Source organism: Lepidochelys kempii, chromosome 9 (genome assembly GCF_965140285.1).
Source record: "Lepidochelys kempii isolate rLepKem1 chromosome 9, rLepKem1.hap1, whole genome shotgun sequence".
NCBI lineage: Eukaryota > Metazoa > Chordata > Testudines > Cheloniidae > Lepidochelys > Lepidochelys kempii.
In genome coordinates, this window is record NC_136388.1 from 55948623 (window position 1) to 55964685 (window position 16063).

At 47.8% G+C, this 16063-nt stretch overlaps 1 protein-coding gene across 1 annotated transcript in view; it reads right to left on the reverse strand.

Annotated features, from left to right (window-relative positions):
* The window catches only part of CROCC2 (ciliary rootlet coiled-coil, rootletin family member 2), a 215380-nt gene that overhangs the window by 21862 nt on the left and 177455 nt on the right, over positions 1 to 16063 (reverse strand). The window contains exons 31-33 of the mRNA XM_078854217.1: positions 4752 to 5192; positions 3632 to 3697; positions 1799 to 1948 (exon numbers count right to left, since the gene is read on the reverse strand). Coding sequence (XP_078710343.1) covers positions 1799 to 1948; positions 3632 to 3697; positions 4752 to 5192 — 657 coding nt within the window. The remainder of the gene's footprint in view (positions 1 to 1798; positions 1949 to 3631; positions 3698 to 4751; positions 5193 to 16063) is intronic.

A 16063-nucleotide genomic window follows, 5' to 3' on the forward strand; every position in this document is an offset into this window, starting at 1 on the left:
AAGGCACCACTCCAGGGGGCTTCATAGCCGACCCGATGGGTGCTGCTAGGGGAAAAACTTTCCAATGACTGTGCACACAGCGCGCACACACCTAATTGGAATCGATATGAGCAATCACCCGAAGAAGAACTGTGTCATTTTACACCACCAGAAAATGGGTCCCAACAGTTTCAGAGAGGACGGCTTTGTGGCTCCCTCAATGTTTCTATATCTGGTTTCTCTTCTCGACTTTTTCTCTTTGGGCCCAGTTCTGTTCTCAGTCCAGCAATGTATATTTGGAATAATTCTACTAGATTTACACCACACAGCTGAAACCAGAGTCAGGACCTCTATCCCTACCAGTCTACATTTGTGTCTCTTTCGTGCTTCCTCTTTCTGTTTTTTCTATTCCATCTTTTGCGGTCTTCTTTCCCATAATAAATACATACAGAACAACCAATACATAATTAAATACTACCCTACATGTATATAGTGCCTTTCATCCCACAGGGTTTTACTAACCATTGTATAAACAGCTATTCCTTATTTTATGTCTTTGAAGCTGTGATGGGGCAGTGATGGGACAAGCCCCACACTGGCAATGACAGGTTTAAGGAGAGCCTGTGGACCCAGTTGACCCCATCTGCTATACCTGCAACCAATGGCAGGTGTGGAGAGAGGAGCTGAAAGGTGGAAGAGACCTAGCCCCAGGAAGGAGAGTAGAGATCTGCTGCTTCCTTGGGGGGGCACCAGCTCCAGATGAGAGCCTAAGGCAGCTTGTGGCATGGAGGAGCCATGTGGTGGACAGGATGACCAGGGCCAGACAGACTGACAAAAAGGGACCAGCCTCAGGGAGGCAAGCCCAGACCACAGGGGTGGAGCCCTGGTTTTGAAGTGCACTGTTTTCGTTTTTGGTTTGGACTCACACACACCAGAAAGGGTAAGACTTCAGTATGCCATAGGAGGGGGTTGAAGGCACCATGGCATCAGTTCCAGAAGGGGCAACACCTGACCACTGGAGTGTGTTGTGTCTTGATGTGCCACAAAAGGGGGTGCTGCCTAGACAACCTGGTAAAAGGGTCAGGCACGTCTGGGGTAGAACACAGCAGCTGGTTAACAGCCTAGAACTACACTACACAACAGGCTTGTGGGAAGTGAAGACTACTCTATGCAGCTGATACGGCGCTAGCCAACATCTACTTCCCCCAGCTGCAATTAGGCCCCTCCATTGAAGCTGACTCCTCTCCTCTTGTAAAAGGGATGTAGGATCATTAATGCCCACAAGTACTTGGGGTCACAGTTTTGTGCCTCAATGAGAGCCCAGTCTCTCCAGTGGCACAGGGCCCTCTGCCCCATGGGAGGACATTTGCTTAACTAACTCTGAAGAAGGCGTGCTACCTCCTGAGCCACCAGTCCCATTTCCCACAGCATGCTGGGTTACTTGGAGGGCTCCCATCCAGCTGCTGACCCTGCTTAGCTGGATGGGAGGGTCTGAGTCTTCCCCCTCCTCCCATCTTCTTTCCCCTCCTTGTTGGCACTTCCCCCCTTGCTATGGCCCAGCTTCTCCTCAGGAATTATGTACACTACCTGGTGCCTCGACTGGGATCAGGGCCCCCTGTACTAGGTGCGGTACACATGCTCCATATCTAAACAAGCAAAGGAAGCAGTATTATGAGGGGGAACTGAGGCCTAGATAGGCTAAGCACTCACCCAAGGACAGACAGGAATATGTGGCAGAGCAGGGACTTGAAATCATATCTCCCAAGGCTGCGTCTAGGGTCTTTAGCTCAAGGCCATCCTTCCTCTCTCCCCCACTCACCTCCTGCAGGTGCTTGACCTGAGCCTCCAGTTCCCTGCACCTCAGCTCCAGCTCTCCCAGCTGGTCCTGCAGCATGCGCATGGTGTCTGTCAGGCTGTGGTTCTGCCTCTTGCTGTCTGACAGTGCCTGCCGCACAGAGTCCAAGCGCTCCTGAGAAAGGAATGGGTCACTCAGAGGAAACATTCAGAACCCAGGCACTGACTGCTACCTCAGCCCTGCCAGGTCTGCCTGTTCTTAATGCCCTGCACGCATTAGCTGGCATCCACCTGGCCCTTCATGTGCAACAAGATATATGCATTGTATATCCCAGTACAGAGCTCTGTCATTGCAAGCGTACTTTAGGCCAGGTCCCCAGCTACGGGCCAGGTCCCAGCTGTTGGCCAGATCCCTGCCTATTAGTCAGGTCCCCAGCTGGGGTGACTCGGCGTCGCTCCACTGGGGTCTGTGGGCCAGGTGCCCAGCTGGGGTGACTCACTGTCTATCCACTGTAGTCTACGGGTCAGGTGCCCAGCTGGGGTGACTCACTGTCTATGCACTGTAGTCTACGGGTCAGCTGCCCAGCTGCGGTGACTCATTGTCACTCCATTGGAGCCTATGGGCCAGGTCCCCAGCTGGGATGAATTGGCATAGTTTCATTATAGCTATGTTGGGAATCATTAAGAAAGGGATAGATAATAAAACAGAAAATATCATATTGCCTCTATATAAATCCATGGTATGCCCACATCTTGAATATTGCGTGCAGGTATGGTCGCCCCATCTCAAAAAAGATATTGGAATTGGAAAAGGTTCAGAAAAGGGCAATAAATATTATTAGGGGTATGGAACGGCTGCCGTATGAGGAGAGATTAATAAGACTGGGACTTTTCAGCTTGGAAAAGAGATGAATAAGGGGGATATGCTAGAGCTTTATAAAATCATGACTGATGTGGAGAAAGTGAATAAGGAAGTGTTATTTACTCCTGCTCATATCACAAGAACTAGGGATCTCCAAATTAAATTAATAGGCAGCAGGTTTAAAACAAAAAAAAGGAAGCATTTCTTCACACATCGCACAGTCAACCTGCGGACCTCCTTGCCAGAAGATGTTGTGAAGGCCAAGATTATAACAGGGTTAAAAAAAGAATTAGATAAATTCATGGAGGATAGAACAATGAGGAGTCCTTGTGGCACCTTAGAGACTAACAAATTTATTTGGGCATAAGCCACTTCACCAGACTAAGCAATATATATATCACGGCACATGAAAAGATGGGAGCTGCCTTTCCAAGTGGCGGGTCAGTGCTAACGAGGCAAATACAATTAAGGTGGAAGTGGCCTATTCTCAACAGTTGACAAGAAAGAGTGAATATCAAGAGAGGGAAAATTACTTTTGTAGTGCTAACAAGGCCAATGCAATCAAGGTGGACGTTGCCCATTTCCAACTGTTGACAAGAAGGTGTGAGTATCAGCAGAGGGAAAATTACTTTTTGTAGTGACCCATCTATTCCCAGTCTTTATTCAGGCCTAATTTGATGGTGTCCAGTTTGCAAATTAATTCCAGTTCTGCAGTTTCTTGTTGAAGTCTGTTTCTGAAGTTTTTTTGTTGAAGAATTGCCACTTTTAAGTCTGTTATTGAGTGTCGAGGGAGACTGAAGTGCTCTCCTACTGTTTTTTGAATGTTACAGTTCTTGATGTCTGATTTGTGTCCATTTATTCTTTTGCATAGAGACTGTCTGGTTTGGCCAAGGTACATGGGAGAGGGGCATTGCTGGCACGTGATGGCATATATCACATTGGTAGATGTGCCGGTGAACGAGCCCCTGATGGTGTGGCTGATGTGGTTAGATCCTATGATGGTGTCCCTTGAATAGATACGCGGACAGAGTTGGCAGCGGGGTTTGTTGCAGGGATTGGTTCCTGGGTTAGAATAATAAAATATCAGGGTTGGAAGGGACCTCAGGAGGTCATCTAGTTCAACCCCCTGCTCAAAGCAGGACCAATCCCCAACTAAATCATCCCAGCCAGGGCTTTGTCAAGCCTGACCTTAAAAACCTCTAAGGAAGGAGATTCCACCACCTCCCTAGGTAACCCATTTCAGTGCTTCACCACCCTCCTAGTGAAAAAGTTTTTCCTAATATCCAACCTAAACCTCCCCCACTGCAACTTGAGACCATTACTCCTCATTCTGTCATCTGTTACCACTGAGAACTGTCTAGAGCCATCCTCTTTGGAACCCCCTTTCAGGTAGTTGAAAGCAGCTATCAAATCTCTCCTCATTCTTCTCTTCTGCAGACTAAATAATCCCAGTTCCCTCAGCCTCTCCTCATAAGTTCCCTCAGCCTCTCCTCAAACCTCAGGACAAGCTGGCTGAAAGGACTGCTAATGTTTGCTGCCATGGAGGAGAGCCAGGGCCCAGCCCCAAGCAGGCTAAGCTAATTACAGGGCTGCGCTGACATCGTGCTAAATCCACAGGTTTGTGGATTTCCAGACTGAAAGGGCCCATTCTGCCCATCTAGCCTGACTTCCAAGGGAACTCAGGCCTGCAAACTTCTCTCTGGGAGGTCCTTCAGCCAGCTGCCTTCCCTGTGATCTCTGAATGGGGCAGCTTCCCCTTGGGCCATGCTTCACCCAAACATTGGTTTGTTCCAAGACGTTGCGATATTTCAGCTGGGCAAACCCCAGCGCATTGGTACCAAAGGGAGTGTTTACAAGCCCCCGTTCAGGCTGAGTTCCACCTGGTGCTGATCCCAGTGCTCCGCTCTCTGGTGGGGCACGGTGCATCCTGCAGCACAGGGTGTTTGTGGGGTGGATTGGACCCCACTGGGATGTACACTGGTGGGTTCAGCAAGTGCAATGGCCTTCCCAACTGTGTCCAAAGGGCCAGTGGCTGTGCTGACGCCTTTCCCCTGCTCAGTCCCATCCCCACATTGCTTGCTTGCCCAGTGCTGAGGAGAAGGGGTGGGACCATTACCTGGAGCACCCGGCGGTCTTGCTCCGCTGCTGTCAGAGCCTTCTGCAGCTGGCAGATGTTCTCCTGAAGGGTGGAGGACCCCATGGAGGCATCAGTCAGTGCCTGGGAAAGGCTCCGTACCTTGACCTTCAGGTGGCTCTCCTCATCCTCTTTCTGGGCCAGGGAGTGACCCAAGTGGCCCAGCTCCAGCTGCAGCTTGGCTGATTTGCTCTCACTGTCCCCCAACTGGCAGCGCAGGGCCTGGACCTGCTCCTGCAGGGCCTGGATCTTGGTATCTCGGTCCACCAGGCTGAGCTGGACATGCTGAAGTTCCCCTTCCATGGAGCAACGGCTCAGCTCCAGCTTGGTGGCCCTGTTCTCGGCTGCCTCCAGGACTTCCTTCAGCCTCCGCTTGTCCGTCTCCAGCTTGATATCCTTGGCTTTCAGCCTAGTGACCTTCTCCTAAAAAACAAAGGTGACCTACCTCAGCAACGTGTATCATCCTTTCCACCACTGCCTGCAGTGTGCTACCCTCTCGTGCACGTGCTCACCCCTCCACACTCCTCACTTGCACGCCTGCTCCCCCCTAGCACACTGGCCCGCCCCTCCACACTCCCCTTGTGCACGTCGGCTCGCCCCTTTCTGCTCCCCGTTTGCACCAGCAGCCCGGCCTGTCCCTCCACGCTCCCCCCTCGCACGCTGGCCTGCCCCTCCACGCTTCCGCACCTGCTCCCCGCTCGCATGCCAGCCCACCCCTCCACGGTCCCCGCGCCTGCTCCTCCCTCACATGCTGACCCGCCCCTCCATGCTTGCCCCTCACTTGCCCACCAGCCAGCCCACCCACCTGCCCCTCCACGCTCGCTGCTTGCCCCTCGTGCGCCGGCCTGGCCCGGCCCGCCATGCTCCCTGCTCATGCGCCTGCTCCCCCCTCACACGCTGGCCTGCCCCTCCACGCTCCCTGCTTGCATGCCTGCTTCCCCCTCACGCACTGGCCTATCCCTCCATGCTCCCTGCTCGCATGCCTGCTTCCCCCTCACGCACTGGCCTATCCCTCCATGCTCCCTGCTTGGGCACTTGTTCCCTCCTCATGCGCCAGCCCATCACATTTCTCCCCCCCCCACATGCCTGCTCCCCCCCCCACGTGCCAGATCATCATGCTCCCCACTCGGGCATCTACTCCCCCTCGCGCATTGGCTCACCCCTCCACACTCCCCGCTCACATGCCGTCTCTCCCCTCATGCATGCTGCCCCCTCCCTGTGTCAGCCTGCCCAGCTCCCCCCACATATGCTTTCCCTGACCTGCTTTGGCCTTCCTCCACCACTCCACAGGCCAGCTCCCTGCCCTGTGCACTGCTCTGCCACATTCTCTTTAACGCATGCCCAGTTAAAAGCCAGCGGCATCCCTGCACTTGCCTAGTAGCCTGGCGCCTGGCCCACGTCCCAGTGCTGTCCAGGGACAGCCCCGGGTGCTATATTAGGAGGGTTCTTGGCCTTGTGTGGTGTCTAGAAATTGGTAGAAGGTGTGTAGGTGTGTAGTGGGGCAGGGTATGGGGGGCAAGATGGGAGGACACAGATCAAGGGCAGCTCTGGCTTGGAATCAGGTTCCCAGTGTGACTGGCGATAACAGGAAGGGGAATTTGCCAGGACTGGATGATCCATGGAGTTCTGTGGGCTGTGATGGGCCTGTCCTGGGCATCCTGGCAGCTCTGGAGTGGGAGCAATCACCAGGGCCTTGTCTAAACACCGAACAGTACCAGGGCAACTAACAGTGTGAGGTGGCACCGGTTTAGCTAGCTCACAGCAGCTGGTGCCTGTGGGGCTCTACAGAGATGTAAACCTGGCCTGGAGCCGTGTCACGTGTCACCAGTCGCCCGGGAATAAATGTGTATGGATGAGCCCTTTCTGTAGGCACTCCGGGGGTCTCTGCACTCCCTAGAGAAGCACATTTGTCTATGGAGGCCAGCTGATCCCTAGCAGACATAGATAAATAGACATTAAGGTCAGAAGGGACCATTATGATCATCTAGTCTGACCTCCTGCACAATGCAGGCCACAGAATTTCACCCACCCACTCCTGCAATAAACCTCTCACCTATGTCTGACCTATTGAAGTCCTCAAATCATGGTTTAAAGACTTCAGGGTGCAGAGAATCCTCCAGCAAGTGACCCGTGCCCCATGCTGCAGAGGAAGGCGAAAAACCTCCAAGGCCTGTTCCAATCTGCCCTGGAGAAAAATTCCTTCCCAATCCCAAATATGGCGATCAGCTGAACCCTGAGCATGTGGGCAAGATTCACCAGCCAGATATCCAAGAAAGAATTTTTTGTAGTAACTCAGATCCCACCCCATTTAACATCCCATCATAGGCCATTCGGCCTTTTTACCATGAATAGTTAAAGATCAATTAATTGGCAAAATCATGTTATCCCATCATACCATCTCCTCCATAAACTTATCGAGTTTAATCTTGAAGCCAGATAGGTCTTTTGACCCCATTGCTTCCCTTGGAAGGCTGTTCCAGAACCTCACTCCTCTGATGGTTAGAAACCTTTGTCTAATTTCAAGTCTAAACTTCCCGATGGCCAGTTTATATCCATTTGTTCTTGTGTCCATATTGGTACTGAGCTTAAATAATTTCTCTCCCTCTCTGGTATTTATCCCTCTGATATATTTATCAAGAGCAATCATATCTCCCCTCAGCCTTCTTTTGGTTAGGCTAAACAACCCAAACTCCTTGAGTCTCCTTTCATAAGACAGGTTTTCCATTCCTCGGATCATCCTTGTAGCCCTTCTCTGTACCTGTTCCAGTTTGAATTCATCCTTCTTAAACATGGGTGACCAGAACTGCACACAGTATTCCAGGTGAGGTCTCACCAGTGCCTTGTATAATGGTACTAACACCTCCTTATCTCTACTGGAAATACATCGCCTGATGCATCCCAAGACTGCATTAGGTTTTTTCATGGCCATATCACATTGGCGGCTCATAGTCATCCTGTGATCAACCAATACTCAGAGATCCTTCTCCTTCTCTGTTACTTCCAACTGATGAGTCCTCAGCTTATAACTAAAATTCTTGTTATTAATGCCTAAATGCATGACCTTACACTTTTCACTATTAAATTTCATCCTATTACCATTACTCCAGTTTACAAGGTCATCCAGATCCTCCTGTATGATATTCCTGTCCTTCTCTAAATTGGCAATACCTCCCAGCTTTGTATCATCCGCAAACTTTATTAGCACACTCCCACTTTTTGTGCTGAGGTCAGTAATAAAAAGATTAAATAAGATTGGTCCCAAAACAGATCCCTGAGGAATTCCACTGGTAACCTCCCTCCAGCCTGACAGTTCACCTTTCAGTATGACCCACTGTAGTCTCCCCTTTAACCAATTCCTTATCCATCTTTCAATTTTCATATTGATCCCCATCTTTTCCAATTTAACTAATAATTCCCCATGTGGCACTGTACCAAATGCCTTACTGAAATCTAGGTAAATTAGATCCACTGTGTTTCCTTTGTCTAAAAAATCTGTTTCTTTCTGGAAGAAAGAAAAGGAGTACTTGTGGCACCTTAGAGACTAACAAATTTATTGGACCATAAGCTTTCGTGAGCTACAGCTCACTTTATCGGATGCATGCAGTGGAAAATACAGTGGGGAGATTTTATATACACAGAGAACATGAAACAATGGATGTTACCATACACACTGTAATGAGAGTGATCAGGTATGGTGAGCTATTACCAGCAGGAGAGAGGAAAAAACCCCACCTTTTGTAGTGCTAATCAAGGTGGGCCATTTCCAGCAGTTGACAAGAATGTGTGAGGAACAGTGGGGGGCAGGGGAGGGGGAATAAACATGGGGAAATAGTTTTACTTTGTGTAATGACACATCCACTTCCAGTCTTTATTCAAGCCTAAATTAATGGTGTCCAGTTTGCAAATTAATTCTAATTCAGCAGTCTCTCGTTGGAGTCTGTTTTTGAAGATTTTTGGTGAAGAATTGCCACTTTTAGGTCTGTAATCGAGTGACCAAAGAGATTGAAGTGTTCTCCGACTGATTTTTGAACGTTGTAATTCTTGACGTCTGATTTGTGTCCATTTATTCTTTTACATAGAGACTGTCCAGTTTGGCCAATGTACACAGCAGAGGGGCATTGCTGGCACATGATGGCATATATCACATTGGTAGATGTGCAGGTGAATGAGCCACTGATCGTGTGGCTGACATTGACGACATCTTCATCATCTGGACCCATGGAAAAGAAGCCCTTGAGGAATTCCACCATGATTTCAACTATTTCCATCCCACCATCAACCTCAGCCTGGACCAGTCCACACAAGAGATCCACTTCCTGGACCCTACGGTGCTAATAAGCAATGGACACATAAACACGACCCTATACCGGAAACCTACTGTTTGCCATACTTACTACATGCCTCCAGCTTTCATTCAGACCAAACCACACGATCCATTGTCTACAGCCAAGCTCTACGATACAACTGCATTTGCTCCAACCCCTCAGACAGAGACAAACACCTACAAGATCTCTATCAAGCGTTCTTACAACTACAGTGCCCACCTGCTGAAGTGAAGAAACAGAATGACAGAGCCAGAAGAGTACCCAGAAGTTACCTACTACAGGACAAGCCCAACAAAGAAAATAACAGAACGACACTAGCCATCACCTTCAGCCCCCAACTAAAACCTCTCCAGCGCATCATCAAGGATCTACAACCTATCCTGAAGGACGACCCATCACTCTCACAGATTTTGGGAGACAGGCCAGTCCTTGCTTACAGACAGCCACCCAACCTGAAGCAAATACTCACCAGCAACCACACACCACACAACAAAACCACTAACCCAGGAACCTATCCTTGCAACAAAGCCCATTGCCAACTGTGTCCACATATCTATTCAGGGGACACCATCATAGGGCCTAATCACATCAGCCACACTATCAGAGGCTCGTTCACCTGCACATCTACCAATGTGATATATGTGATCATGTGCCAGCAATGTCCCTCTGCCATGTACATTGGCCAAACTGGACAGTCTCTACGTAAAAGAATAAATGGACACAAATCAGACGTCAAGAATTAGAACTTTCAAAAACCAGTCGGAGAACACTTCAATCTCTCTGGTCACTTGATTACAGACCTAAAAGTGGCAATTCTTCAACAAAAAAACATCAAAAACAGATTCCAATGAGAGACTGCTGAACTGGAATTAATTTGCAGACTGGATACAATTAACTTAGGCTTGAATAAAGACTGGGAGTGGATGTGTCATTACACAAAGTAAAACTATTTCCCCATGTTTATTTCCCCCCCCCTACTGTTCCTCACATGTTCTTGTCAACTGCTGGAAATGGCCCACCTTGATTAGCACTACAAAAGGGTTTTTTTTTTCTTCTCTCTTGCTGGTAATATTTCACCTTACCTGATCACTCTTGTTACAGTGTGTATGGTAACACCCATTGTTTCATGTTCTCTGTGTATATAAGATCTCCCCACTGTATTTTCCACTGCATGTATCTGATGAAGTGAGCTACAGCTCACAAAAGCTTATGCTCAAATAAATTTGTTAGTCTCTAAGGTGCCACAAGTATTCCTTTTCTTTTTGCAGATACAGACTAACATGGCTGCTACTCTGAAATTTCTCAAAGAAGGGGATCAGGTTGGTTTGGCATGATCTACCTTTTGTAAAATGTTGTCCCATTTACCATTGACCTCAACATCCTTAACTACTTTCTCTTTCAAAATTTTTTCTAAGACCTTGCATACTACAGATGTCAAACTAACAGGCCTATAGTTACCCAGATTACTTTTTTTTCCTTTCTTAAAAATAGGAACTATGTTAGCAATTCTCCAGTCATACTGTACAACCCCTGAGTTTACAGATTCGTTAGAAATTCATGCTAATGGGCTTGCAATTTCATGTGCCAATTCCTTTAATATTCTTGGATGAAAATTATCTGGACCCCCATTTAGTCCCATTAAGCTGTTCAAGTTTCGCTTCTATCTCAGATATGGTAATATCTACTTCCATATCCTCATTCCCATTTGTCATGCTACCATTATCCCTAAGATCCTCATTAGCCTCATTAAAGACTGAGGCAAAGTAGTTGTTTAAATATTGGGCCATGCCTAGATTATCTTTAACCTCCACTCCATCCTCAGTGTTTAGCGGTCCCACTTCTTCTTTCTTTGTTTTCTTCTTATTTATATGGCTACAGAACCTTTTACTATTGGTTTTAATTCCCTTTGCAAGATCCAACTCTGCTTGACTTTTAGCCTTTCTCACTTTATCCCTACATGTTCTGACCACAATAAGGTAGCTTTCCTTGCTGATCCCTCCCATCTTCCACTCCTTGTGCGCTTTTTGCTTTTTCTTAATCACCTTTCTGAGATGCTTGCTCATCTAGCTTGGTCTACAACTACTGCCTATGAATTTTTTCCCCTTTCTTGGGATGCAGGCTTCTGATAGCTTCTGCAGCTTTGACTTGAAGTAATTCCAGGCCTCCTCTGCCTTTAGAGTCATCCAGGACAAGACCCAGACTTCAAGGTAGGAGCAGAGCCAGTGAACACTGGTGAGCCCCCCCTTCCCAGACTGGGGAGAGAGAAGCAGCAGCAGGCAGTGGGGTCCTGCCTAGCAGGCAAAGGTACTGACAGTGTCGTGAGTCACACTCTCCAGGCAGGGCACCCTGCTGGCTCCCTCAGTAAAGAGGTCAGTCTCTTTGATAGGCAGTCTGTTTCCTTTAGTGGCCATGCCCTGCAGACTGGTCCCCCTACTCACCTGCATTCCCAAGCGCCCTGAAGCTTCCATGGCCCTGGGGAAAGGCTCAGCTCCAGGGTGTGCACTGAGAATGTCTGCAGTCCTCCCTCCACCCCTCCCGAGCAGTGCAGCAGAACTTGTCTCATCCTGGGCAATGGAGGAGGGAGCCATGGAGCAGTCTCCCATGCTCATCCATCCCTGGCACCGTTCCAGGGAGTGTAGCAGATTGAGCTCTGCTTGCCCACACAGACCTGAGCTAGACTATGAAAGGGGTCCCTGTCCCACTGACATGCCCCAACCCCACACACTCCCAGCACCGCTGCAATGAACGAGCACCTCCATGCAGCCCCTCCCAAAGTTACTGACACTATTTACCTGGGCACTACAGCATCCTCGGGCAGGGGTGGCACCAGGGAAAAAAATGACAATTACTACAATTGCCACGGCAATGGCAGCTAACATTGAGGGATGAGTACCCAGGAGGGACTTCTCCACAGAAGAAGTCACAGGAATAGGGCAGATACCCAGCCCTGCACATGGGCAAGGAGGCAACTTGGCTTGCACCACTCTCGCGATGGGCAGGTAAAGCTGCTCTGAGGTTCCTTTGCATTGCACAGCAGCGGCACAAAAGGAGGGTTAAGGGACAGGCCACCTGGGGACCTTGTGACCCTAGCTCAGCTGGTCTGGTCTAAGGGGTTTCCAGGTGTAAATCCCAGTGGTGGAGGAGAAGAAGGGCACTGTGTGTAAAGCAGACAGCATCCAGGAGATTTCAGGAGAAACAGAGGCCCATGCCAGCTGCCTCTTGGTGCCAGGGACACTGGGTGAGGTTCCTCCAGGGGAGTGACTCTGCCTCACCAATTTCTGCTCCCAGTGGAAACTGACCTGCAAGGCCTGAAGCCTGCTTCTGCTCATCAAAGGGCCAGCGGTATTCTAATCTGTATCCCAGCAACACCTGGAGCTGTCCACCAAGAACAGGACCCTGCTTCTTGTCCTGCTTCGAGCAGGGGGTTGGACTAGATGACCTTCTGGGGTCCCTTCCAACCCTGATATTCTATGATTCTATATTCTATGACCCCTGGACTAGCCACTGCCAGACATGTGGGCTAGGTCAGTTCTCATGTGTACTGCCACCTAAAGACAGTCCCAAAGAGCTAACAGTCTAAATAAACAAGGAACTCCAAGACGAACCCCAAGTCACCCTGCAGATCAGTGGTAGGAACCCAGGTTGCCTGGGTCCCAGGCCAGTGCCCTATCAACTGCGGCTCCCCGCTCTTGTGCTGTCCCACTCCTCCACACTCATGTGCCTGCTCCCCCCTCATGCTGCTAGGCTGCTAGGTAAGAGATGGAAGGCCAAGACCTCCTCGGTAGCATTCTCTAAATGCTCCCAGTTCTACGTGCAGGGCCAGTTAGACAGGCAGAACTGCAGGGTCTCAATGCGTGGATGAGATGATGGGGTAGGGAGGAGGGGTTTAGATTTATTAGGAATTGTGGAAACTTTTGGGAAAAGGGGGAGCCTATACAGGAAGGATGGGCTCCACCTAAACCAAACTGAAACCAGATTGCTGGCACTTAAAATTAAAAAAGGTTGTAGAGCTGTTTTTAAAACTAAGGGCTGGGGGAAAGCCGACAGGTGTGGAGGAGCACATGGTTCAGACATCCCTTAGGGGAGGATCTATAAATGGAGATTCCCTATGTCCTAATAAGGAGGAGAGGATGGAAGATGATAAAATACAGGTGGGGTCTGATGAGAAATAGTCAAAAGAAAAAAGTACCATTCAATTCCATCATGTAATGGCAGACAGCTAAAACATGACAAGTTTTTAAAGTGCTTATATACCGGTGCTAGAAATCTAAATAATAAGATGAGTGAACTAGAGTGCCTCGTATTAAATGGGGATATTGATATAATAGGCATCACAAAAACTTGGTGGAATGAGGATAATCAATGGGACACGGTAATACCAGGGTACAAAATATATCAGAAGGACAGAACAGGTCATGCTGGTGAGGGAGTGGCACTATATCTGAAAGAAAACGTAGAATCAAATGAAGTAAAAATCTTAAATGAACCAAACTGTACCATAGAATCTCTATGGATAGGAATTCCATGCTTAAATAATAAGAATATAACAGTAGGGATATATTACCGACCACCTGACCAGGATGGTGATAGTGATCGTCAAATGCTCAGGGAGTTTAGAGAGGCTATTAAAATAAAAAACTCAATAATAATGGGGGATTTCAACTATCCCCATATTGACTGGGTACATGTCACCTCAGGAAGGGATGCAGAGATAAAGTTTCTTGACACCTTAAATGACTGCTTCTTGGAGCAGCTAGTCCTGGAACCCACAAGAGGAGAGGAGTACTTGTGGCACCTTAGACTCTAAGTATTCTTTTTGCAAATACAGATTAACACGGCTGCTACTCTGAAACAAGAGGAAAGGCAATTCTTGATTTAGTCCTAAGTGGCACACAGGATCAGGTCCAAGAGGTGGAATATAGCTGGACCGCTTGGTAATAGTGACCATTATATAATTAAATTTAACATCCCTGTGGTGGGGAAAACACCACAGTGGCCAACACAGTAGCATTTAATTTCAGAAAGGGGATGTGACATTGCATTCCATACGCTTTTTGAAAATATGCTTATGAATGTGAATATGATGTAACTCCAATATGCTTTATGCAAAAGGTCTCTTGTAAGGTATCATTACAAAGCTTATAATCTACTGACTGTGTTCATCCTATTTGTTTGCATGTATCATTTCTATGTCTGGAGTTAGGAGAATAAGATAAACTTGTATTACTGATGTAAACATATTAAGTGGAAACCATTAAGGGTGCTTCACAATCAATGAACTGGGAATGGGTTTATTTACCTGCAAGCCTTCCTGTGTACGTGTGGGCCAGCCTGTGGGTAATGAAGAATGAGATCTCACAGGGATATGTGACCATGTCACCTGATGCTGAAATCCATCTTAAATATGGTACTTTTCCATTTAGAAGGAGGGGTGGGGACCCAGAGAGACAAAAGATTCCTGCCTTGTGCCAAAGCTATAAAAGGGGATGGAACAGAACAAAGGGGGCTGCCAGTCATGAGTAAACCCCTAGTTACCACCTGAGATGTCTGCTGAAACTAACAAGGACTGTACCAGGGGAAAGGATTGGGCCCAGACTAGGAAGGTGTCTAGTCTGAGGAAGAGGCTTATTGGAACATCTCTGAGGGCGAGATATTACCTGTAAACAATTTCCTAATGTATTAGGCTTAGACTTGTGTGTTTTTGCTTTATTTTGCTTTGTAACTTACTTTGTTCTGTCTGTTATTACTTGAAACCACTTAAATCCTACTTTTTATACATAATAAAATCACTTTTGTTTATTAATGAACCCAGAATAAGTGATTAATACCTGGGGGAGCAAACAGCTGTGCAGATCTCTCTATCAGTGTTATAGAGGGCGGACAATTTATGAGTTTACCCTGTATGAGCTTTATGCAGAGTAAAACGGATTTATTTGGGGTTTGGATCCCATTGAGAACCGGGTGTCTGGGTGCTGGAGTCAGGTAACTGCAGAGCTGTTTTCACTTAAAGCCTGCAGCTTTGGGGTCATGGCCCAGACTCTGGGTCTGTGTTGCAGCAGGTTAGCATGTCTGGCTCAAAAAGGCAGGGTTCTGGAAGTCCAAAGCTAGCACGGAAAAATGGCTCAGGGGCCATTTCAGCATATCAGGTGACAGTCCCAAGGGAATCTCTGTGACCGAACCCATCACAAGGGAACTACATAAAAATGAGGGGGTTAGTTAAACAGAAATTAAAAGGTACAGCATCAAAAGTAAAATCCCTGCAAGCAGCATGGAAACTTTTTAAAAGACACCATAATAGAGGCTCAACTTAAATGTATACAGCAAATTAAAAAACATAGTAAGAGAACTAAAAAAGTGCCACCGTGGCTAAACAGCAAAGTAAAAGAAGCACTGAGAGGGAAAAAGGCATCCTTTAAAAAGTAAAGGAGGACTTGTGGCACCTTAGAGACTAACCAATTTATTAGAGCATAAGCTTTCGTGAGCTACAGCTCACTTCCTCAGATGCATATCGTGGAAACTGCAGCAGGCTTTATATATACACAGAGAATATGAAACAATACCTATTCCCACCCCACTGTCCTGCTGGTAATAGCTTATCTAAAGTGATTTCCAGCACAAATCCAGGTTTTCTCACCCTCCACCCCCCCACACAAATTCACTCTCCTGCTGGTGATAGCCCATCCAAAGTGACAACTCTTTACACAATGTGCATGACAATCAAGCTGGGCTATTTCCTGCACAAATCCAGGTTCTCACATCCCCCCCACCCCCATACACACACAAACTCACTCTCCTGCTGGTAATAGCTCATCCAAACTGACCACTCTTCAAGTTAAAATCCAAGTTAAACCAGAACATCTGGGGGGGGGGGGGGTAGGAAAAAACAAGAGGAAACAGGCTACCTTGCATAATGACTTAGCCACTCCAAGTCTCTATTTAAGCCTAAATTAATAGTATCCAATTTGCAAA